Source organism: Rhinoraja longicauda, chromosome 7, assembly GCF_053455715.1.
Source record: "Rhinoraja longicauda isolate Sanriku21f chromosome 7, sRhiLon1.1, whole genome shotgun sequence".
Lineage (NCBI taxonomy): Eukaryota > Metazoa > Chordata > Chondrichthyes > Rajiformes > Arhynchobatidae > Rhinoraja > Rhinoraja longicauda.
The window spans coordinates 20,435,906-20,461,557 of NC_135959.1; the positions used below are offsets into that span (position 1 = coordinate 20,435,906).

At 45.7% G+C, this 25,652-nt stretch overlaps 1 protein-coding gene across 9 annotated transcripts in view; it reads left to right on the forward strand.

Annotated features, from left to right (window-relative positions):
- The window catches only part of LOC144595138 (dedicator of cytokinesis protein 9-like), a 264,207-nt gene that overhangs the window by 143,938 nt on the left and 94,617 nt on the right, over positions 1 to 25,652 (forward strand). For all 9 annotated transcript variants that reach the window (XM_078402228.1, XM_078402233.1, XM_078402231.1 and 6 more), the window contains exons 7-16: positions 893 to 1,027; positions 2,687 to 2,861; positions 9,474 to 9,553; positions 11,060 to 11,131; positions 14,883 to 15,023; positions 15,724 to 15,930; positions 20,825 to 20,947; positions 22,326 to 22,408; positions 23,876 to 23,998; positions 24,518 to 24,597. In XM_078402228.1, coding sequence (XP_078258354.1) covers positions 893 to 1,027; positions 2,687 to 2,861; positions 9,474 to 9,553; positions 11,060 to 11,131; positions 14,883 to 15,023; positions 15,724 to 15,930; positions 20,825 to 20,947; positions 22,326 to 22,408; positions 23,876 to 23,998; positions 24,518 to 24,597 — 1,219 coding nt within the window. The remainder of the gene's footprint in view (positions 1 to 892; positions 1,028 to 2,686; positions 2,862 to 9,473; positions 9,554 to 11,059; positions 11,132 to 14,882; positions 15,024 to 15,723; positions 15,931 to 20,824; positions 20,948 to 22,325; positions 22,409 to 23,875; positions 23,999 to 24,517; positions 24,598 to 25,652) is intronic.

Genomic DNA, 25,652 nt, shown 5'->3' on the forward strand with positions numbered 1-25,652 from the left:
CACCCACCCTCACCACCCCCCACATACACAACCAAAACAAAACACCCCACCACCAACACACAAACAGTGCTTCTTAAACCGGTGAATGGTTCACCAAAGGATGAATGACATTATTTTGGGGTGAATTAAACTAGAGGGGTGAATGAAGGGTGAATGACTTAATATATATAAAATTATACGCAAGGGAGAAAATTACCAAAAAAAACATGAAAGTTTAGTCGAGGGTGAATGAAATTTTGTGATAAAGACTCAAGGGTGAATGACACTGAAATAGTTTAAGAAGCACTGATTTAGATTGAGAGAGACAGAACATCCACTCTAGATTCACTGTGCCAAGGACCTCGACATGGGCCAATCGCAGGCAGGTGGGAGTAGTGGGGAGAAGGCAGGAGAATGGGGTTAGGAGGGAGAGATAGATCAGCCATGATTGAATGGCAGAGTAGACTTGATGGCCTAATTGTGCTCCTATCACTTATGATCTTGGGGTAGCTGGGACATGTTGGCCAGGATGGGCATGTTGAGCCGAAGGGCCTGTTTCTAACCTGTATATGACTCTATGATCTGTGAGTGAGTGAATGATGTTGGTTGAGAGATTATTATTGGTTAGTAATCTGGTGAGAAGTCTTCAGATTGCTGCTGTGGAATGCTTTTGTCCAGCTGAGAGATCAGAGATAAAAGATCCCTCTGTCAGTGTAACTTCTTTCTCTGGTCTTGGACCATTAGGCTGATTTTTACATTACGGTTTCTGCAGTCAAACAGTCTTCTGAACGGGAGCAAGGAGTTCCAGCCATTGAGCCAAAGCCAGATTAACTTACACTATCGGGCAATAAATTGTGACTGCAACATAAATATTTGTCTTTCGCACTCTGAAACTACATTTTTGCCTCCTCAGTCTTTCAAGAGGCGCTTTTTCCACTTGACCCAGCTCGGGGATGGTTCGTACATTCTCAATTTTTACAAAGACGAGAAAATCTCCAAGGAACCAAAGGGCTCGATCTTCCTGGATTCGTGCATGGGAGTGGTACAGGTAGGCGAGCCAGTGTTTTGATGGAAGGTTTTGATACTGCTTTCAGTAATGGTCACATCCATCATGAGCCTGTTCCCTGGAGATGGTGAAAATGGAACGTTTTTCGTCAGGTTTCCTGTTTACTTGTTCATGCTGCAGGAGGAAAAAGAACGCAACACTGTTGCTCTTGTGTCTGCTCAGAGTTTCAGTGAATTTTAAATTGCCAGCGTGACGATTTTATTTAAGTACACTGTAAATGCAGGAGACAGAGTTCTCCAAGCTGGAGTCACTGGTTTTGTGGAGAACCATGGGGAATAGATATTCTGGTGTGAATCTGAGTGATAAAATTACCTACTTATGAGAAGCAGCATCCTGTTGCCTGGAGTAATGGCGTGTCGTATTTTGTTCATTATTTTTGATCGTACGTTGATCGTAAAACTGCGTCTTCTCATCTGAATGGTGGAAAACCCTATATTGCCCTACAATAGCCTTTTCCTGCTTTTCTCTTCTATTTCCCGTCTTTGCTCTGCTTCTCCCTCTTACTCACCCTGACCCCTCCCTCTATTTCCTTTTCCTTCCAATGCTTCAAGCGACTGGCTCCCTCCCTCTGTCTGGCCATTGTCTGAGTTTGTACCTGGCCACATGCAAGGTTGACAAACTTTTAGGTTAGAGATATAGCATGGAAACAGGCCATTCGGCCCACCGAGTCCACACCGACTAATGATCGCCTGTACACTGGTTCTATCCTACGCAATAGTGACAATTCACAGAAGCCAATTAGCCTTCAAACCAGCACGTCTTTGGAATAATGGGGGGAAATCTTGAGTACCCGGTGGAAACCCATGCGGTCACAGGGAGAACTTGCAAACTCCTGATAAACAGCTCATGTAGTGAGGATTAAATCCTGGTCTTGATAGCGCTGCCTATATCCATTCCTGTTGCTCTGCCTGATCTGTTCGTGCCCCAGCTCTTTGCCATTTGTGGAACATGGACATCACTGCAATCCCTGCATTCATTGCTCATCCCTATTTGTGCGTGGGAAGGAAATAGTGCGACACCTATACCTGCTGCAGTCCATGTGGTGGCGATACTCTGCAATACTATTGGAGAGGAGTTGAAAGATTTAGACTCGGCAGTAATGAAAGAAGGACAATACATTTCCGAATTGTATTTTGAGTGTGGGAGAAAGCCAAAGATCTCTGAGAAAACCCACGCGGTCACGGGGAGAACGTACAAGCACCTGTAGTCGGGATCGAACCCGGATCTCCAGCACTGCAAGCACTGTAAGGCAGCAACTCTACCGGTGCGCCACCTAGCCGCCCACTCCTGGCTTCTTTGAAGTTGTTCTTTAAAGCCTTCCTGATGAGAAAGTGGTAGAGTTGCAACTTTTAAAGGACACTTGGATAGGTACATGGAAAGGAAAGGTTTGGAGGGATATGGGCGAGGCAGTTGGGCAACTTGGTCAGCATGGACGAGTTGGGCCGAAGGGCCTGTTTCAATGCTGTGCGGCTCTGTGACTCTATCTATCTGACCGAGCTGTTGGAAACCTGCCCTAATGTATCGTAACACCTGGTCAGATGTAAAAATATTCTGATGTATCAGCTCGGCAATTTTTATTGCATTAAAGCTGGGAAGTTATGCCTGTAAGATTGATAAAGAATTAGTTTTACTGTTTCACAGAACAACAAAATACGGCGATATGCCTTCGAACTGAAGATGCAAGACAAGAGTAGTTACCTGTTGGCAGCTGATAGTGACCTGGAAATGGAGGAGTGGATCGGATCGTTGAATAAAATCCTGCAAAGTACTTTTGAGGCTGCCATGCAAGAGAAGAGGAATGGCGACTCGTTGGAAAGTGAGTTTGAGTTCTGTCCTGCTTCTCTGATCTGACTGTGGGGCTGATTGCCACGGGGTTAAATAGACTGAGCTTGAACCATTGGCTGGTTGAAATGCCACCAGCCTGGTGACATGCTCTCCCACTGTGCCACGGTGAGATGACTTTATCTGTGCCAGGTGTGGTGTCAACTGTAATGTTTGGTTAAAGAAAACAAGACAAGGAGGTTTAGTGCCTGTGATCCCACATGTTTGAGTTTTCTTTATTGCCACGTGTTTCAGGATATAGTGAAAATCTTTTGTCGCATCCTAACCAGTCAGCGGAAAGACAATACATGATTACAATTGAGCCGTCCACAGTGCATAGATGCATGATAAAGGGAATAATGTGAATAATGTTTAGTGCAAGATAAAGCCAGTAAAAGCCCAATCAAAGATATCAAAGAGTATAGTGTCATCTGCAGCGCATGTTTATATCTGTCTCTTTCCAATTATGTATCTGTGTTTGTCTTTGTGTGTGTGTTTGTGTGTATCTATTTGAGAGTCTGTGTGTGGCTGTTTGCATGTACTTGTGTATTTGGCTTTGAGGCTGTGGGTGTGGGTGTGCATGTATGTGCTGGTGTGTCACTGGGTGCGTGTGTGGCTTTGAGCCTGTGGGTGAGGTCCTGTGAGTGTGTCTTTGTGCCTGTGGGGTGTGTGTGTGTGTGGCAAACTTGAACTTATCCATTTCAGTCATTGTGCGTGCGGAAAGAATGCAGAATTTGACTCTGGAATGACACCCAAAACTTGCCGGGTGAAATTACAGACAGGAGTTGCATTTCCTGGAGTTTAGAAAGTGAAGGAAATTAGAAGGGTGATGGACTGGACCTTGACCTGGACCTCCTGCCTGCCTCTCATGGGACACCTCTGATCACAGTCACTCTTCAGTTTCAGGGTCCTAACATTGCGTCAGACACAGTGCATGGGTGCAGACAGTCCCCACAACGGCTGGTAGCATGCCTCACCCACAATCTCCCCTGACGTTCTCCTGCCGCCTGAGGCCTTTCCGTCGAAACATGATGAGTAATATAATTTAAAACCGCATTCAAGTTAATTGAACCCAAACATTTTTATTAAAATTAAGCAAGCCACTTACTTTTTTTGTTGAGGTTGACAACCACATTGATGTGCATATTTGAATGCTTGAGATCTGGTCCTAAGTACTGTAGATTACAAAGCTCGGAGTTCATTAAAGGCTTGTTAGTAGAAGACTGGGATGATTTTGGTGGGAGCACATTCCTTCGCACATAGCGGAGTCAGGGGGTATGGGGAGAAGGCAGGAACGGGGTACTGATTGAGAATGATCAGCCATGATCACATTGAATGGCGGTACTGGCTCGAAGGGCCGAATGGCCTCCTCCTGCACCTATTGTCTATAAGGAATAGGAGTAGAATTAGGCCATTTGGCCCATCATGTCTAATCTGCCATTCAATCATGGCTGATCTATCTCTCCCTCCTAATGCCATTCTCCTGCCTTCTCCCCATAATCTCGGACACATGTACTAATCAAGAATCTATCTATCTCTGCCTTAATAATATTCACTGACTTGGCCTCCACAGCCGTCTGTGGCAAAGAATTCCACAGATTCACCACCCTCTGACTAAAGAAATTTCTCCTCATCTCCTTCCTAAAAGAACGTCCTTTAATTTTGAAATAACAACCGCGGTGTATTCAATCAGGCCCGCTGCCATTTCCTTGAACGTCCAGTCTACCAACGCCAAGCAGCCGTGGATTAATTCCACCTCCTCCGCCGACTGATCTGTCTTTTACTCTCAACCCCAATCTCCTGCCTTCTCCCCATAACTCCTGACGTCTTGATTAGTAATTAGTAGAATCTGTCAATCTCTGCCTTAAAAATACCCAATGACTTGATCTCTACAGCTGTCTGCGACAGTGAATTCCACAGATTCACCACCCCATGACGAAAGAAATTCCTTCCTACTGGAGCATTGAAGATTGCAGGGAGATTTGACAGAATTCTATAAAATTAGGAGAGGTGTAGCTAGGGTAAACGGTCAGAACCTTATACCCCGGTGGAAATATTAAAAACTAGCAGCATAGCTTTAAAGGTCAGAAATGGGAATATTTAAAGGAGATATGTGGGTCCAGTTTGTTTTACACAGAGATGCTGTGGGGAGGTGGTGCATGCTGTTAGGGGTGGTAGTTCAATGATTCATTAATACTTTATTGTCGGATGCTCCCAGGTACAGTGAAATTCTTTATTGGAAGCAGATACGACAGTAGCATTTAAGAGGCTTTTAGATAGGCACATGGATATGCAGGGACTGAGGGGGAATGGATTACGTGCAAGCAGAGGCGATATTCGGCACAGACTTTGAAGGGCCTGCTCCTATGTTAATTTATTCACAAAATGCTGGAGTAACTCAGCAGGTCAGGCAGCAGGTCTGAAGAAGGGTCTCGACCCGAAACGTCACCCATTCCTTCTCTCCCGAGATGCTGCCTGACCTGCTGAGTTACTCCAGCATTTTGTGAATAAATCGATTTGTACCAGCATCTGCGGTTATTTTCTTATACTGCTCCTATGTTGTATTGTTCAATGTGCTATAATGTGAAGGTTGATAGATTCGGTCTGAAGAAGGGTCTCGACCCGAAATGTCAGCCTGAAGAAGGGTCTCGACCTGAAACGTCACCCATTCTCTCCAGAGATGCTGCCTGTCCCGCTATGTTAATCCAGCTTTTTGTGTCTATATCTTCGGTTTAAACCAGCATCTGCAGTTCCTTCTTGCACATAATGTGAAGGTTCTTAGGAATGCAATTATCACGTTATAGTCGAACTACTTGCACCCAGGTTTCGAACATGATGCCAAGTTAAACTAATCACCCCTGTCTGCCCAAGATCCCTATATCTCTTTCCCCGTATGAGCACCACACAGGAGCAGTCGGTGAATGAGGTGAGCAGCTTCCTCTCGCTTTGATCAAAGCGGGATGATTGTTGATAAGGTGTGTGAGCCACTACCAGGATCTGCATTTAAGAGGCTTTTTAAGTGCCTGAAGTCTGCTGTACACTGCAGACTTCAGGCACAGCTCTGCAGACTCCTATCTACAGAAGTTCTCTGATGGCCTCATCACAGGCGACGTGGACAGGGCATACAGAGAACTGATCAATGAGTTTGTGGACTGGTTTCCGGATCAACTTGGGAAAAACCAGGGAGATGGTGGTAGATTTCCACAGGCACAGCCAGGTCCCCCGACACCGGTGAACATCCAGGGAATGGACATCGAGAGGGTGGATTCTTATAAGTACCTGGGTGTCTACCTCAACAATAAACTGGACTGGACTGAAAACACCGATGCGCTATACAGAAAGGGCCAGAGCAGATTTTATCTGCTAAGGAAACTCGGGTCCTTTGGAGTGCAGGGGGCACTCCTAAGTACCTTCTACAACACGGTGGTTGCATCGGCCATTTTCTATGGTGGTCTGCTGGAGCAGCAGCATCTCAGCGGCGGAAGGGAAGAGACTCGACAAGCTGGTCAGGAAGGCCAGCTCTGTCCTGGGTTGCCCCCTCGACTCAGTGCAGGTGGTGGGGGAGAGGAGGATGATGGCAAAGCTAACATCGCTGCTGGACAACGACTCTCACCCCATGCAGGACACTGTCACTGCACTGAGTAGCTCCTTCAGTGACAGACTCCTTCACCCCAAGTGCGTGAAGGAGAGATATAGGAGGTCCTTCCAACCAGCGCTACTCCCAGCTGACCAGTCAACAGTAACAGTAAAGGAATATACAGTAAATGATGACAATTTATCCTTGTCTTTATTTTTATTTATAATGAATGTCTCTTGCTGTCCACTTTGCTGCTGTGACACTGCAAATTTCCCTGGTGTGGGACAAATAAAGGAATATATTATTTTAAATTCTCAAAAAAATTCAGCAATCTCTTTGTTTCTGCTTTGTGGCCCAGTTGCAATCTCCTGGCTTGATGACGGTATACACCCCGAGTGAGAAGAAACAGGATTAGCAGGTTTTCTGATATTTGCAGACAAATGTTTATGTTATGACTGCTTTTATTAATTGACCCATTAGTTTAAATGGCACTTTTTTTAGGTAGGATTCTGTTGTACCGAGAGCAAGGAAACTGAATTTGTGCCTGAGGAGATTAATTAGAGGGTATCACAATCAGAAAGGGATTTAGTGGACTAAACCATACCCAATGATGGGAAGTTCTGTGACCAACAGATAAGGAGTGAAGGGGAAGGCTATGAGCAAAGATACTAGAGGAACAAGATAGACCACTTGACCCTAAGAACCGTAGTACGTCATGGTACCATTTTAGTAGGCAGAAACTTGCAGAAACATTTTAAAAGAAAAATACCAAAAATCTGTGAATTGATAGATGAGATATATTCTGCATTTTAATGGTATCATCACACATACTGTTCCCCCAAAACACTGATTACACTGCGAGAGGAATAGCGAACGGCGGGTTTTGCCTACTAAAATGGCGGACATTACGCTCCTTTGCATAGTACACTTCAGTATAGGCGATTTCAACGGAGTGGTCCATCTTGTTTCTCTCGTATCTTTGGCCATGAGAGCCAGAGAGGAGATGTTTCTCTGTAGTGAGTTGTGATTGGGAACAAACTCCCTGTAAAAGAATTGGATAAATGATGAGGGGGACCTCATTGAAACTTACTGAATAGTGAAAGGCCTGAATAGAATGGATGTGGAGAGGATGTTTCCACAAGTGGGAGTGTCCAGGACCAAAGAGCATAGCCTCTGACTAAAAGGATGTACCTTTAGAAATGAGATAGGAATTTCTTTCTTCAGAGGGTGGTGAATCTGTGGAATTCATTGCCACAGACGGCTGTGGAGATTGACAAGTTCTTGATTAGTAAGGGTGTCAGGGGTTATGGGGAGAAAGCAGGAGAATGGGGTTGAGAGGGAAAGATAGATCAGCCATGATTGAATGGTGGAGTAGAGTAGGCTTGACAGGCCAAATGCTCCTGTAACTTATGAACATAAAAACTGGGAAAGGGGAAATGTCTGGGGATGGCTGGAACAGGTGGGGCAGTGGGAGTAATGAATACTTTCACAGGGCTAGCACTGGGAAGGTGGGACAAATGGCCTCTTTCGGTCTGATAAGTGGGTAGTGGAGAAGAGAGAAATGAGAAAATACAAGGAATTACATTTCTGGGAAATCAGAACCTTAGGAAGAAGCAGATGTTTCAGATAAAATCGAGCAATTCCTGTATGTCCCTGGTAAAAGAAATACGGGAATAGTGGGCAGGCTCTTCATTCCAAGTCTGTTGGGAAATCTGCTTCCTGAAACATTGTTTTAGTCAATGAAATGTATGCAGATATTTGGCCATCTGCAACACTGAATGGTGAATGGGTGGTTCCTTAGACACTTTATGTAAGTTGAAATCTTCTCAATGCAACTCACTCCCAGCAAGCTAATGATTTGTGAACTCGCCCATCCCCCCCACACCACAAACTAGAAGAGTTTAGTTTAGTTTGGAGATACAGTGCAGAGACAGGCTCTTTGGCCCACTGAGTCCGCGCCGACCAGCGATCCCCGTACACTAGCACTATCCTACACACTAGGGACAATTTACAATCTTTACTGGCTAATTAACCTACAAACCTGTAAGTCTTTGGAGTGTGAGAAAACCCATGCGGTCACAGGGAGAACATTCAAACTCCATGCAGATGACACCCATAGTGAGGATCAAACCTGAGTCTCTGGCTCTGTAAGGCAGCATATATTATCACTGCCCAAACCCTTAAGTGACTGAAGCCCCTACATTAACGTTGTATGAACAGCTGTCTTGGTTAACTTGGGCAGAACTCTAACTTTCTCTGGAACGCTGGAGGAAGACCGGATAGAAGTATATAATATCATGAGAGCATTAGATAGGGTGGTCAGTCAGAACCTTTTCCCCCAGAGTGGAAACGTCAAAAAGTGGGGGCATATCTTTAGAGTGAGAAGGGCAAAGTTTAAAAGAGATGTGCGTAGCGAGATTTTATCAGAGAGTGGTAGGTGCCTCGAATGTGCTGCCAGGGATGGTGGTGTAGCAGAATACGGTAACGGTGTTTAAGAGGCTTTTAGATAGACACACGGAGATGCAGGGAATTGAGGGATATAGATGATATCTAAGCTGGTGTGGTTAGTTTATCTTGGCATCATGCTCGACACAGACACAGCAGGCTGAAGGGTCTGTTTCTGAGGTGTACAGTTCTATGCTTTGTACCGAACATAGAATAGTTGTGAAGTAAAACACCAGTGAAGTTCTTTGTGCATCTGGACGTCTTTGGTCTGCTCTATTTCCTGCTTGCTGATTGGATTCTTTCGGGCATCAATTGATTTTATACACCAGCAGCTTGGTAAAACAAAAGTAAGAACATGTACAACACCGTATTTGAATGCCATGTAAAGCAGTAGAACCGGGCATACTCTAAAAATAAAGACTGTAATTCAATCAGAAACATTGTTATTTATTGTGCATTATTGGATGGATTGATGAATAAATTAGATCTGATTTTTATTTCCAGTCATTTACCGAGAACACACAAGAAAATAATGAACCTTGGTTCCACAGGTTAACTGAAAGTTGTTTTTTTTCTCCCTTTTAGTTTCAGATGATGAACTACCTTGTCAGGGGAAGACAGAACACTTAACTAGCTGGGAAAGCATGCACTATGAACTCACAAAGGTAGTGTTGCAACATTAAATTAGATGTTTCGCAAGTTATTTGTTTAAATTGAAGCTCAAAAGTTGCGTATTTTGCATTGGTCATTGTATCACTAATTTCTTATTTCAAATTAAATTGTGAATAATGCTGATAATCTACTTGGAAACAATGACATTTTTGATTTCCAATTTTGGTGGCGTTGAAATAACGGAATAAATGGAGAAAATCCGCTCGGTGCATCCACGTGTCGGCTGTGCTTGTGTGTCTGATGTAATTACTGTGCCTGATGCTCATCGGGTGGTGTCAGTGTTCCTTGTGCAGGTGCCTGGTGATCAGTGCTTCTCAGGGTGATGAATTCTTGCTTTGGGGGTGTTTAGCTGCGTTGTTCCGAGGAACTGTTATTATTGGGTAGTCCTGCATCCGTGGGTTCTGTCGAGCTGGTCTCATTGTTTGCTGTCTGTCGTTCAACCTTTCCTTCCACCCCCCCCCGATCTCAACCTCGACGGTCACCCTCTCCATCAGATGGCCCCAATCCTTCCTCAGGATGGCGACCATTTGCAAATTTATTAATAAATTTGCTTCCACTGCATGGGGCTGAAGATATTTGGAGTATTGTGAGCAGTCTTGGGCCCCATAACTGAGGAAGGATGTGCTGGCATTGGAGAGGGTCTAGAGATGATTTGCGAGAATTATCCCAGGAATGGTTGGGTTAACATATGATGAGCGATTCACGGCACTGGGCCTATACTCGCTGGAGTTTAGAAGGATGAGGGGGAGCTCATTCAAACTTACCGAATAGTGAAAGGCCTGGCTCGAGTGAATATGGAGACAATGTTTCCACTTGTGGAAGAATCTAGGACCAGAGGCCGGATACTCAAAATAAAAGGACGTACCTTTAGAAAGGAGATGAGGAGGAATTTCTTGTGTCAGAAGGTGGTGAATCTGTGGAATTAATTGCCACGGAAGGCTGGAGGTCCAGTCAATGGATTTTCTAAGTAGAAATTGACAGGTTCTTGGATGTCTGGGTTTTTGGGGAGAAGGCAGGAGAATGTTGACAGGGAAAGATGGATCAGCCATGATTGAATAACGGAGTAGACTTGATGAGCCTAATTCTGCTCCTATAACTTATATTTAATGAACTTGTATACCTTCAGTTGCTAAGTGGGAAAGCAGCGGAGAATGCCAAAGCTTTTGGCTGTCTACTGTGGAGAGATGAAACCTGGCAAATATTAAAATGTAGTCAATAGTCAATAGTCATTTATTTGTCACATACACATAAATGTGTAGTGAAATGTGTAGAGATCGCAGATGGATCAGGAAATGGAGGAGGTTACAGAAATGGGAGGGACAATAACCAGAGAGATTTGAAAGCAATAATGGAAACAACTCCACACAATGTTAGAAGTGGTTTACGGGTTGAAAAATTCCTCCCGACGGTTGACTTCTGCATTTTCTGCTTTCAGCTTAGCTTCAGAGTAATCAGCTTCTCTTTACCCTCTCCTGAAGTTCAACCTGTTTACTTTGCAGAGCACAAGAGAAATAGAAGCCAAAAAAAACGAAGGCAGATTAAAGCTTTTCATGCTGGATGCAGACTCTCAGGTGAGGCTCGACTTTTATTTTGTAAAACAATTGAGTTTTCGTGACGGTGTACCTGAAATATCGCTGTGATTTCGGGAGTTAGTCCGAGGTGAGAAAGTTGGGATCAAAAGTCCAATAGTTCAGAGTTCTAACTGTTCTCAACTTTGCAGGCATGTGAATTTTCCACGTTTCCGCACATTTCCGTGTTTTTAAAATCCATTTCCCGCTCTTTTTGCATGATTTCCGCGTTTTTCACTTGGCCAAATAAACGGAGAAATCGGATCGACAAAAAGAAAGAAAAAAAAAGAAAAGAAACGATGTCTCGACTTGTAATGAACACTAGTGTTCCGCTAGAGGTCGCTAGGGATCCCGCCAGAAATCCCCTGCGCCCTGGAAGTCTCCCCGAAAATCTGACACCTAGGCTCGGCAAGGCAGCCAATCTCGACCTCATCGGGACTTCCATGGCCGATCGGTGGGTTGAATTTGCAACCTGTGGCCGGGGCTCTGGAACTCCAGCCCAGCTGGAACCAGCACATCTATCCCCATAGTCGACTTCCTTGGCCGGCTGGATAAACCAGCAAAGCTCTGGAACCAAGCGTGCCAGAAAATCAGTGGTGGAACTGTAATGAGTAAATATTAAATTTAAGTGCATGATTATATAACTAAATTAATTAAGATCGGGTTAAAATAAAAAACACAGCAGAAAAGCCAATTACCACCTTTTTGGGCTGATTATCAATTAATGTGCGAATTTACTTCAAAATGTTATTAGTATACAGTGAGATATTCACATTATTTTATAATGTCCGTTTTTACTTTGAAATGCACTAAAAAAAGGCTTGAAGCTGGTAATTTTGTGTGAAAATTGGTAAATTTTCAAAAATGTTCCAATTTTTTGATCCCCGCCTCCCGCAAGCGCTCGGCTCTTTTCCTCTTTTTTTTTAACCTTGCTCACATGCCTAACTTTGTTTAGGTTAGTTTAGAGATGCAGCGCAGAAACAGGCCCTTCGGCCCGACAAGTCCACACCAACAAGTGATCCCTGTACACTAGTTCCATCCTACCCACTAGGGCCAATTTACCAAAGCCAATTAACCTACAAACCTGTACGTATTTGGAGTGAGGGAGGAAACTGGACTACCCGGAGGAAACCCACACGGTCACGGGGAGAATGTACAAACACCATACAGACAGCACAATTAGTCAAGATGGAACCCGGGATTTTGGCGCTGTTTGGCAGCGATTCTACTGCTGTGCCACCTTGCAACCCCTAAATGCTAAATTTAGGGGCAGCGTGATTTTTAGATTCCTGCTGCATTGTTCTCTGCTCTAGTTCCTCTTCTGTCCCATGGAGACGAAGGGGGCTTTAGCCAATGGATCGTACATGCATAGTCTTCCCACATTTGCCCCTCCTCAGAAGTATTGCACCTAAGATCAAGCAGCCGAATGGTGCAGTCTTCAAGTGATGACGTTGTTGGGACAAAAATTTCAGAGGGGCTTGACCTGGATCACGAGGAATGTGAACTTGAGTACTTCCTTGGTTCCTTGAAAATGTGTGTTTAATTTTTAAAACAACAGGCAGAAATGTGAAGCTGGAATCAGTAAAAATAATATGTTGGGTTGCCAAATAAACCCAACTGGTTCGTTATTGTTCATTCTCTTGAAAGTAAGGAACCCTGCTGTCTTTTCTGGCCTCTACGTGACTCCAGTCCTGCACCAAGCTGCTGAACCTCCTTGATCTTGGAAGAAGCTGCTCATAGAGAGGAAGTTGCTGTCAGATGTTTGAGGCCCACCAACCACCACCCTCTGAACGGTTGAAAACACATGGGCAGTAAATTCCTGTCCTGCCAGTGAGGCCATTGACTTGTGCATGGGTCTTGAACAACTTGTCGGTAACTCAGTCGACGACCGCACTGAGTGAGGTGCCTGGCAAGGTTTTTGCCCTGCTTTCAGTGCAAGATCCCACGCAGTTGGCTATTCCAGAAGGTCAGGGCACATGGGGTTCAATGTGTGTTGGTAAATTGAATGCAATACTGGCGTGGAGACAAAGGGTAGTGGTGGTGGATTATTTTTCTGACTGTAAGTCTGTACCCAGTGGTATAGCACAGGGATCAGTGCTAGTAGGACCTTTGTTGTTTGTCATGTATGTAAATGGCCGATAATATCTATTGCCTGATCAGTAAGTTTGCTGATGACACGGATATTTGCTGGAGTGGTAGATAGTGAGAATGGTTGCCTAAGGAGATAGAGGGACATAGATCAATTGGAAAGGGGTGGGGCAGTGGCAGATGAAATTTAATCCTAGCCAGGTGTGAGATAATGCCTTTTGAGTCTTCTATAATACTGGCCAGACATGTTCAGTAAACAGCAGGTAATTTAGAGGTGTTGACAGTACAGAGGGATCTTGGAGTGCAAGTTCATAGCTCTCTGATAATGGTGACACAGGTGAATAGGGAAGCGAAGAGGTTTAGCTTGTTTGCCTTCATAACAAGTGTATTGAGCATAAAAGTTGGGCTATCATTGTGCAGCTGCACAAACATTGATTAGGCTGCACGAGGAATATCATATGCACTCTGGATGCCGTGCGGGTGAGGTACTGTTAGAAAGAGAGGAGAAGAGATTCACCAGGATATTGCTGAGAATGGAGGGTAGCAGTTACAAAGAGAGAGTGGATAGGCTGGGACTGTTCTCATTGGAGTGCAGGAGACTGAGGGGTGTCCTTTGGAGGTTTATAAGATTATGAGAGGTATTGATAGGGTAGGTAGTCACAATTTCTCTCAAAGGGTGGGGAGTCTAAAACTAGAGGACCTGGTTTAAATTGAGAGGGGAAAGATTAAAGGGGAACCTGAGGGGCAACAATAGTGGTATAAGGAACAAGCTGCCGGAGGTTTACTTTTAGTTTAGTTTGGAGCACAGTTTAGCACAGAAACAGGCCCTTCAGCCCACCGAGTCCACACCGACCATCGATCACCAGTTCACACAAGTGCTATGTTATCCCACTTTCTCATCCACTCCCTACACATCCCAGGGAAAATTTACAAATGCCAGTTGACCTACAAACCCACGCGTCTTTGAGATGTGGGAGGAAACTGGAGCATTCGGAGGAAACCCACGTGGTCACAGGGAGAACGTGGAAACTCCACACAGGCAGCACCCAAGGTCAGGATCGAACCCGGGTCTCTGGCGCTGTGAGGCAGCATCTTTACCAGGCTCGTGCAGAAATGGTAATAATTACAGTGTTCAAAAAGCACTTGGGCAGATATAGTGATGGGAAAGAAATAGATGTGGGAAAATATAGAAAGATGGGATCAACATGGGTAGACATCTTGGTCGGCATGTATGAGTCAGGCCACAGGTCCTGTTTCCATGTTGTACAACTTTGTGACTGACAGTTGGATGAAATTCACGCAGGACCGAGAGGACATGCAAACTCCTCACAGTCATTACTCGAAGCCAGCTCACTGCAGCTGAGAGGCAGGAGCTGCACCACGATGCTCCTCCAGTGTGTATATGTTAGGTATGCTTGTCAGATCAGGTAGCACAGTAGCCTATCATCGTCTCTGAAGGACCTCCAGGTTCAGCTGCCTCTCTGTTGAAACACTCTCCCCAGCCAGTCCCAGCACCCTGCTCGTTCCTCGACCCCTGGATATCCTTTTCAGTGGCGACACCCGTTTGGAAAGTTGTGGATCTACTTCCAGTGCCCACATAGTTCAGATAGTGTATTTGGATCGCAATGGATGTTTGTGTAATTTGTTCTCTTTGTCCCATTTTAAGAAACTTGACTTCTCCAATATCGAACCAGACGTGAAGCCCTTTGAGGAAAAGTTTGGAATGCGATTTCTGGTGAAATGCAACGACTTATTCTTCAATCTGCAAAGCTGTGTGGCTGAAAATGAGGAGGGTCCCACCACAAATGTAAGCTTAGTGGTCACGATATGTACTGGGGATTCTTGTGTTCTGGAATTAAGAGTTGGTGGGTGAATTAATGGATATATTACATTTCTCTACCCCCTTTCAATGCCTCGATGGCATACTTTGAAATATCGTTATCCTGGTAATGTAGGAAATGTGACACTCAAACTGAGCACTGCATGCCCTCGAAACAGCCATCTGGTCACAAACAGATCATCGGTTCTAGTGGTGTTGGTTGAGGGAATAAATATTGGCCAAGACTTCTCTTTGCAAGGTTGAATTATTTAAGAGGACACGTACGTCCTCTGACAGTGCGGCAGTCAGTGCCTCAGAACGACAGTGAAGATGTTTGTTCTCAAGCCTCTTAAGTGGAACTTGAATCTTTAGAAGTTTGATTCACAGGAAAGAGTGCAACCCATTGCGTCAGAGCTAACATAGCAAAAGAGAAGATAAACACAAAATGCTGGAGTAACTCAGCAGGTCACCGACCAAAGGAAATGGGGATGGGAGGGGTTGAAGAGGCATGGGGTTGAACCTCTGCTCTGTGCCCTTACTTCAGGGGGTATGGGGAGAAGGCAGGAACGGGGTACTGATTGAGAATGATCAGCCATGATCACATTGAATGACGGTGCTGGCTCAAAGGGCCGAATGGCCTCCTCCTGCACCTATTGTCTATTGTAATAGTGATCTGCCTTGGTTCTAGGTGGAGCCTTTCTTTGTCACGCTGGCCCTCTTCGACATCAAGGACAATCGAAAGATCTCGGCTGACTTCCACGTGGATCTGAATCACCCGAGCGTGCGATACATGCTGTCAAACTCCACGGCCACGATGAATGGTGGTGAGGGAGTGGTATCATCCCAGAAATCCATCAACGGCATTCCTGAGAGCCTGCTGCACTACCCGAAACAGGTGGGAACGGACGCTCATTGTCGTCGTGTCTCCCTATTTCAGCCCAAAACTAAGGTTTAATTAGCATTCTTCTTTGAAGTAAGGCTGATTAGCGGGAGAGCCTGATGGATGATATGTTATGAAGAGTTTCGATTCAGGTTTAAGTTTATTATTATCAGGTATACCGAGGTACAATGAAAAGCTTTGTTTTGCATGTTTTCTAATCAGACCAGACAATATTATACATAAGTACAATCAAGTAAAACTCAAGTAGAATAGGTGAAGCAAAGGATAAGATACAGAATACAGAATATAATTCTCAGCAATATAGTGCATCTGTTACATCTACAGTATACAAGTCCAATGTTCACAATGGGGTAGAGGTAAATAGGACAGCTCCCTGTAAAATGGAAGGGCTGTTCAGAAGTTTGATAACAGAGGAGAAGCTGTTCCTGAGACTGGTGGTGCGTGCTCTCAAGCTTCTGTACCTTCGGTCGGATGGAAGCAGGGAGGAGGACGAAAGACCAGGGTAGTGCACCTTTGACTTTCTTGGCAGCGTGAATCGTAGATGGAGTCAATGGTGGGAAGTCTGGTCAATGCGATGCACCTGGGCTACTCTCTGCAATTTCTTGCAGTCATGGGCAGAGCTGTTCCCAAGCCAAGCTGCGGTGCAAGTATGCTTTCTATGGTGTATCGGTAGAAGTTTGTAAGAATCATTGGAGACATGCCAGATGACCTCAGTCTCCTATGGAAGTAGCGGTATTGGCGTGCCTTCTAAGCCGTGGCATCAATGTGGTTGGTCCACGACAGTTCATTGGTAATATTAACCCCAAAGAGGTGAGGGGTGTTTTAATGTCAGACCTGATTTGGAATATCAAGAGTCGAGGAAGTTCAGACGAAAGTTCACAGTTTTCAAAAAATTCTCAAACACACTTAGAGAAGTGGTCCTTTGTGAGCTATTTTGTATGGAACTTCAAAGCAGCATTGGATAATTGCAAGGAGAAAAAATTACAGGCTAGTTGGTGAGTTAATTGGATTGAGTTGAGAAATTCGACAAAATAAATGATTAAAAAGCCCAGCTGGAATCCTTGTATATGTGTGGTTGTCCATAAAATGCACCAATAAATTAGATGTACTTAGAAATTGTTTATTTCAGCTGGTAAAAAGTAAAACCTAGAAAATAACCTGGCATTTTTAGGACGTTGGTGGTGCTGGATTGGCAGATTTTCTGGACTTGGATATTATTCCTGTTAATACAGGTCCACCACCGATTTGCGGGCATTCCTGGTTCCAGAGCCTTTCTGGATTATTCCCATTTTGCTGGACCAACAGATGTCAAAGATCTGAGAGGAGTCCAATGGTACCGGAACGGTCCGCCAAGGAGCCGAGATACTGACCCGCAAAGTCAGCCTCTGAGGTTGGCTCTGGGAACGGATCTGCTGGCTCCGACTGGGCGGGAGTTCCAGAGCCCCGGCCGCAGGGGGCAAATTCGACCCGCCGGGAGAGTCGGCAATGGGAACGGATCTGCCGGCTTTGGCCAGGCCAGAGTTCCAGAGCCCTGACCAAATTCGACTCGATGATCAGAGCAGAAGCCCCGATGAAGTCGAAATGGGCCACCTCCCCCAGACTGGGCGCCACATTTTTGGGACTTCTTTGGGGGGGTTTCAAGTGTTCTCTCTTCATTTTGGCTGGATTAAAGGAGATGCCAGACTACCAGTTGCCGGAAAATCGGTGGTGGACCTGTATTAAGATATTACAGTATTATAAACTTTCAAATGAACCTGATAAGGTTAAGACCATGAGACATAGATGCATAGGGCGGCACGGTGGCGCAGTGGTAGAGTTGCTGCCTTACAGCAAATGCAGCGCCGGAGACTCAGGTTCGATCCTGATTACGGGCGCCGTCTGTTCTCCCCGTGACCTGCGTGGGTTTTCTCCGAGATCTTAGGTTTCCTCCCACACTCCAAAGACGTACAGGTCTGTAGGTTAATTGGCTGGGCAAATGTAAAAATTGTCCCTGTGGGTGTAGGATAGTGTTAATGTGCGGGGATCGCTGGGCGGCGCGGACCTGTTTCCGCGCTGTATCTCTAAATCTAAAAAAAAAACTCTAAACAGGCCCTTCAGCCCTTCGATTCTACTCCACCATGGCAGATATATGTTTTCCCTCTCGGTCCCACTCTCTGGCTGCCTTTCCGTAACATTTGGCACCCTTACTAATCAAGAATCTATCAATCTCTGCTGTAAAAATACTCAATGATTTGGCCTCCACAGCCATCTATGGCAATGAATTCCAAAGATTCACTACCCTCTGGCGAAAGAAACTGCTCCTCGTCTCCTTTCTAAAGGTACGTCCTTTTACTCTGAGGCAGTGCCCTCTGGTTCTAGACCATCACATTACTGGAAACATCCTTTCCACATCCACTCTCTCTAGGCCATTCATTATCCAATAGGTTTCAATGAGATTCCACCTCCCCCCCCCCCCTCCCATTCTTCTAAACTCCAGCGAGTCGAGGCCAAGAGTCTTCAAATGTTCCTCGTATGTCAACCAACATAACATAACAACACTTTATTGTCACTCGGCACAACACCGAGCGAAATTTCAGCAGTCACACAAAATACAGCAAAAAGAAAAGAACACAGGACACCCGACCCCAACACAAACATCCATCACAGTGACTCCAAACACCCCCTCACTGTGATGGAGGCAACAAAACTTCCCCTCTCTTCCCCCCGCACCCACGGACAGGCAGCTCGACCCCTACCGAGGCAAACGACACGCACAGCCCCCGCAAGGGGATGGAAGGCCCCCCGGCCGAGCCGCCCCGGGCACCGAAACGTCCCGCGGCCACACCGGGCGATGTTAAGTCCAACGGCCGAGCCGCACCGGGCACTGAAACGTCCCGCGGCCGAACAGCGCTGACGATGTTAAGTCCAGCGGCCAAGCCGCACCGGGCACTGAAACGTCCCGCGGCCACACCGGGCGATGTTAAGTCCAGCGGCCAAGCCGCACCGGGCATTGAAACGTCCCGCGGCCGAGCCGCACCGGGCACTGAAACGTCCCGCGGCCACACCGGGCACTGAAACGTCCCGCGGCCACACCGGGCACTGAAACGTCCCGCGGCCACACCGGGCGATGTTAAGTCCAGCGGCCGAGCCGCACCGGGCACTGAAACGTCCCGCGGCCGAGCCGCACCGGGCACTGAAACGTCCCGCGGCCGCACCGGGCGATGTTAAGTCCAGCGGCCGAGCCGCACCGGGCACTGAAGCGTCCCGCGGCCGAGCTGCGCCGGCAATGTTAAGGCCCGCAGCCGAGCCGCACCGGGCACTGAAACGTCCCGCAGCCGAGCTGCGCCGGCAATGTTAAGGCCCGCAGCCGAGCCGCACCGGGCACTGAAACGTCCCGCAGCCGAGCTGCGCCGGCAATGTTAAGGCCCGCAGCCGAGCCGCGCCCCGGGGAAGAGACCTAATAAAATAAAGGTTTCCCCCCGCCCCACCCCCCCACCCCACCCCACACCCCCACCACACACCCCCACCACACATACACAGCCAAAAACAGAAACAAAAACCATCCCAACACCGACACAAACAAAAAAAAAAGAAAAAAAGACAACAGACTGCCAGAGAGCCGCAGCCGTTAGGCGCAGCCAACTCTGGGATCATCCCTGGGATCATTCTCAGAAACCTCTGTACACTCTCCAAAGCCAGCACATCCTTCCTCAGACACGGGGTCCAAACCAGCTCACAATATTCCAAATGTGGCCACAGCAGCGCCTGATATAGCTTCAGCATTACATCTTTGGTTATGTATTCTAGTCCCCTCCGAATTAAAGCTAGAATTGGATTGTTAAAGAACAAGGGCACTGGTGACCTTCATGGAAGTGTGGGAATAGGAGTCCCAGTTTTTCAAGGGAGCCCAAGAACTGGATCTTGTTGAGTTTCGAGGACACGGGATCCAGGGATTTGGTAAGACTCAGGGAGTGCTAAAGAGTCAAGACTTCATTTGCTGCAGCTTTACAGGCACACTAAATACCACAACACAACAAATAAATATACCATCAATTATGCCAGGTGAACCCGACCATGATAGTGCAAGCCACAGTACATGGAGTTTAGTTTGGTTTAAAGATACAGCATGGAAACACGCCAACCTTTGATCACCCGTTCACATTAGTTCTATGTTATCTCACGTTCACATCCAGTCCCTACACACTAGGGACAACTTACAGAGGCCAATTAACCTACAATTCCGAGCGTCTTTGGGATGTGGGAGGATACCGGATCTCCCGAAGGAAACCTTTGCAGTTATAGGGAGAACGTGCAAACACCGCACAGACAGCACGTGAGGTCAGGATCGAACCAAGGTCTCGGGCATTGTGAGGCAGCGGTTCTACCAGTTGCAGCACTATGCCGCCCACATGTAGTTTGGTGTTGAGGTAGGGTTGTGGTTAGGGGTGTGCAGCATACTTCAAGACCCTCATGGTTGGTGGGAAGAAGCTGTTCTTCAATCTGGTATCCGTCGTTCTCGGCTGCCAATACCTTGTTCCCGATGGTAACAGCGAGATGAGAGCGTGACCAGGTTGATGTGGATCTTTGATAATATTAGCTGCCTTCTTAAGGCAGCACTTCTTGGAGATCCCTTCAATGGTGGGGAGATCAATAGACCGGCCGGTGTCCACAGCTTTGTGCAGCTTCCTTCATTCTTGACATTCGAATTACCGAACCAGGAGTGCAGGAACTGAGACCCCCGATGAATTGTGGGGGAGTGACTTGCAGAATGGTTGTGATTTCCGAATAGTGAGACAGTGGATTGTCAGAGATGTATTGCACTCCCCAGAGCCCCACCAGTCATCGTGTGTCCTAGTCTTAATACTGCTCCCAGTGATATTTTAATGAATGTCAGATGTTGTCTCTGCAGGGCATTTTCTCCGTCACCTGCCCTCATCAAGACATATTTCTTGTCGCCCGGGTGGAGAAGGTTCTGCAGGGAGGCATCACGCAGTGCGCGGAACCCTACACGAAGAGCTCAGATTCAGCCAAGGTACGGCACTTGATACCTGATCTCCTGCCTGGCTCGCTTTGCCTTCACGACCTTTGTTCTGGTGTGCAATGGAAGTAGGTTTTGTGCAACACCAGCAATGGGCACGAGGAGTCTAATGTGTGCACAGCTGTCCCAATGAAGTAGTGCTCAGGAAGATCCAAAAAATAGAGATATAGCGTGGAAATAGGCCCTTCGGCCTACCGACTCCTCGCCGAACAGGCGATCCCCGCACACTGACTCTATCCTACAGATGAGGGACAATTTACAATTACCGATGCCAAGTAAAACTACAAACCTGCATGTCTTTGGAGTGTGGGGGGAAACCGGAGCACCCGGGGAAAACCCACGCATTGACTGGGAGAACGTGCAAACTCCATACAGACAGCACCCGTAGTCAGGATCGAACCCGTCTTTGGCGCTGTAAGGCAGCAACTCTACCGCTGCTCCACTGTGCCGCCCAATCTTTATGTGCATCTCAGAAAGGAGGGCCCAGGCGTAATGTTCGCTCAAACCACAAACATCCCTATGGACAGTGTGGCACTCCCACTTGGTGTGGTTCCTGTAGTGTCAGCCAGGATCTTTGTGCTCAAAGTTCTGGAATGGGGGTGGAACGCATGACCTGATTCGGAGCTGAGTGAGAGAACCTGATGACCCATCCCATGACATGGACAGGTCTAACCAATGCTGCTAAGAAGTTAAATGTTGGATTCTCTATGGCTGCACACCAGTGCATCTTTTTTGGTAACCTCGTTCCCTGAGAGAGTGGTTTGTGTCTCTGTTGGTCTTGCAGTCTCCTAGTTCCTTACCTAGGTAAACATACATCAGCTCGCAAGGAATGTCAGATGATTCTGCGTGACCTGTTTCTGTGTGACATTTACAATTTTCTACCTTTTCTTCAACTCTCTTTTTGGTCTCACCTCTTCTTATCTCCACAAACTCTTCAGACCTTCAACCTTCCAAGGTCTTTGCACTCCAACAGGTCTGCACTCCAATTTTAGTTGTTCCACCATTGGTGGCTATGCCTCCAGTCGTCTTTCCAGAGCTCTGGAATTCCCTTTCTAAACCTCACCACTGCTCCAATCAGGTCCTCCTCAAAATCTCCCCTTTGGCCTTGCCTCAAGAGCTGGCTCAGCCTCACCTTTTGTCCGAGGAAGCACCTTTGCATGTTTAACTATGTGTAAGCCGTGTTCACTGTCTAACAGCCAAGCTGATGGGAAGAGTGGAGGTCATGCCATCTCTTGTGCTTTCTTGATAGAATGTGCTTTCATCCCAATGTGGTCTTGCTAGAATTCCCACATGAAATTTCCACAGGATCCTTGTTATAAAGGACTAACAACGTAGGCCAAGAGCTGATTTGATGAGTTTCATTCATTTACAGGTTGCACAGAAAGTATTGAAAAATGCCAAGCAGACCTGCTCCAGACTCGGGCAGTATCGCATGCCATTTGCCTGGGCTGCAAGGTAAGAGAGAGTGGAGCTGTTACCTTAAAACATTCTGAACAAAGAGCTAATGATGACATGTGCATCATAATTAATTGGTGTAAGAGTCATACAGCATGGAAACAGGCCCTTTGGCCCAACGTACTAATTTGACCAACATGTCACATCTACACTAGTCCCACCTGCCTGCATTTGGCCCATATCCCTCTAAACCTATCCTATCCATGTACCTGTCTAAATGTTCTTAAATGTTGTGATAGTACCTGCCTCAACTACCTCCTCTGGCAGCTCATTCCATGCACCTACTACCCTTTGCATGAAAACGTTTCCTATTAAATTTTTCCCCCCTCACCTCAAGCCTATGTCCTCTGGTTCTCGAATCCCTTACTCTGGGCAAGAGATTTTGTACGGCTTAAGTGAAGTAAAGATGCTAGCATGATCTACTTGGGCCAAATAGTCTCTTCCTGCGAAGTGCATTCAATGTGAGCAGAATAGATTTCAGAATATTGGATTTGAAGGAGCATACTTCACCTCCTGCATTCTAGAAATAACTTTAGATGCCCAAGTTGTGAGGCTGGTGTTTTTTGAACCAATTGCTTCTTGCAGTTCCCTCAGTTTTATCAGTTCAGTTTGTTATGTACTGAGGTACAGCGAAAAGCTTTTGTTGCAAGCTATCCAGACACCAGAAAGACAATACATGATTACAATCAATCCATGTACAGTGTATAGATACATGATAAGGAAATAATGTTTAGTGCAAGGTAAAGCCAACAAAGTCTGATCAAGGGTGGTCCGAGGGTCACCAAAGAGGTAGATAGTAGTTCAGCACGGCCCTCTGGTTGTGGTAGGATGATTCAGTTGCCTGATAACAGTTGTATATTGTTTTACTGGATGCTTTGAAAGTAAAGTTTTTAATTACTTTACTAGGTCAAAAATCAACAAATGCCATGTAGAAAATATAGATAATCAACCATAGATGTAGATTTGGAAGAATCGTTTTATTCACTGAACGGTTGAGGAGAAGGGTAGTGATGGGTTTAAGGTAAAGCTGAATAAACACATGGTGAAGAGAGGGATGGAAGAGATGATGACTGAGGATTTGGAGGATGTTAGTGTGGAGTTTGCACTCATCAGATGAGCCAAACAGCCTGTTTTTTCATGGTACATTTGATGTAACTCTTTCCTCAACCCCCTTTTCTCTAAAATACCTTCTCTGGGCTTAATATCAGGACCATTAAATGTACATAGCTTCAAAAACTGCAAAATGGTTTGTGTTTAATCTGAAGATTGTTGCATGTCAATATACTATATGTGATGGAACAGACAGAATTACTGTCATATAATAATATTGCTAATTATCCTGCCATTAGTTTTGATTTGTGTTTTTTTATATAAGAAGTGTGTTTTTGAATCAATATGCGTTTTTAAGTTGTTGTTTTGTCAAAAGCCAATACTTTGTATTCTGAACATCTACATTCCCTCCAATAGACCTATCTTCAAAGATACTCAAGGGACACTTGACAAGAATGCACGATTCTCCACACTTTATAGGCAAGATAGCAATAAGCTCTCCAATGAAGACCTGCTCAAGTTGTTGTTGGACTTCAGGAAGTGAGTGTGTATTTTTTTTAATTGTGGTGGAATTCCAAAATCTGTTGTTGTGAATCTTGCAGGAAAGGTTCAACGCATTTTTTCCGCCCTTTTGAACCTGGGATCACAAAGGTTACTAGTTGTGGTGCAGTCTACAGCACAGGTCTGTTCTGTGAACCTTCTCATTTGAACCGTCTATCGTGTGGGTTGGAAGAATTAGTACGTAGATTTATAAGAAAATAACTGCAGATGCTGGTACAAATCAAAGGTATTTATTCACAAAATGCTGGAGTAACTCAGCAGGTCAGGCAGCATCTCGGCAGAGAAGGAATGGGTGACGTTTCGGGTCGAGACCCTTCTTCAGACTGGTCTTGACCCGAAACGTCACCCATTCCTTCTCTCCCGAGATGCTGCCTGACCTGCTGAGTTACTCCAGCATTTTGTGAATAAATACCTACAGTATGTAGATTTGTTCCTCCTGATTTGTTGCTCTAAAACTTCCTCAACCTTGTATTTTAATATTGTTTTCTGCTTCATTAGACCGGAGAAGATGTCTAAACTTCCAGTTATTTTGGGGAACCTGGACATCACCATTGACAATGTGACTCCTGATTTTCCGAGTAAGTTTACCTGCAGTTTCTCATCGGGTTTCCTCCACTGCTTTTCCGTCTCTCCATCAACTCCTGTGACCATCTGTAATCTTGCTATCCAAAAGCAAGCAAATGCAGATGCTGGACACATGAAAGAAAGATGCAAAATGCTGGGATTACTCGGCGGGTCAGGCAGCATCTGTGGAGAGAGAAATGGAGTCAATGTTTCAGACCTTGAATCAAATTTTGCTTTCATCCATTGCCTTCTCTTGCACATCCTTAGTATCTCTCGCTCCACTATTTGGGAACTCTATCTTGACGTGAACAAACCTCAATTTCCAATTATTCTCCCCAGATATTTTGCCTCTGTCATTCTTCATTTAGGCTTGCATTTCTGTGTAGTGCCATTCACAACCGTTGTTAGACCATCCTGTATGTAATATAGCCAGCAAAATTCCTTTGAAGCATAATCACTTGTAATGCAGGAACACACTACAAGCTCCCACATGCACCAGTGAAATTATGATCTGACGTTTCGTAATGTTGCGCGAGGAATAATTATTGCCCAGGCCACCTTTAAACAAGAGCCCAGGACTAACAATCTAGAAAGTTGAGTTCAGATCTCAGCATAGCAACAGTTAGTTTCAGTAACTGCAAGAACAAAATTATTTGTCCTTTTAGTTTTCAAGGAAGGAAAGCTGAACCTGCCAAGTCTGTTTAATGTTTCACTCCAGATTTGCCAATGTGTTTGCTTCTTAAGTATCCTCTGAAATGATCTAGCAATGCAGTAAGAATGAGAAACAAACGCTGGCCTTGCCAGCAATGCCCAGATCCAGAAAAATGAACAAAAATAAATCTACTCATCTACTGTATCCGTTGTTTAAAATGTGGACTCCAATACATCGGCGAGACCAAACGCAGACTGGGCGATCGTTTTGCGGAATACCTTCGCTCAGCCCGCGTGAACCAACCTGATCTCCCAGTTGCTGGACACTTTAATTCTCCTTCCCATTCCTACACAGACCTTTCTGTCCACAGTCTCCTCCATTGTCAGAGTGAGGCTAAACGCAAATTGGAGGAACAGC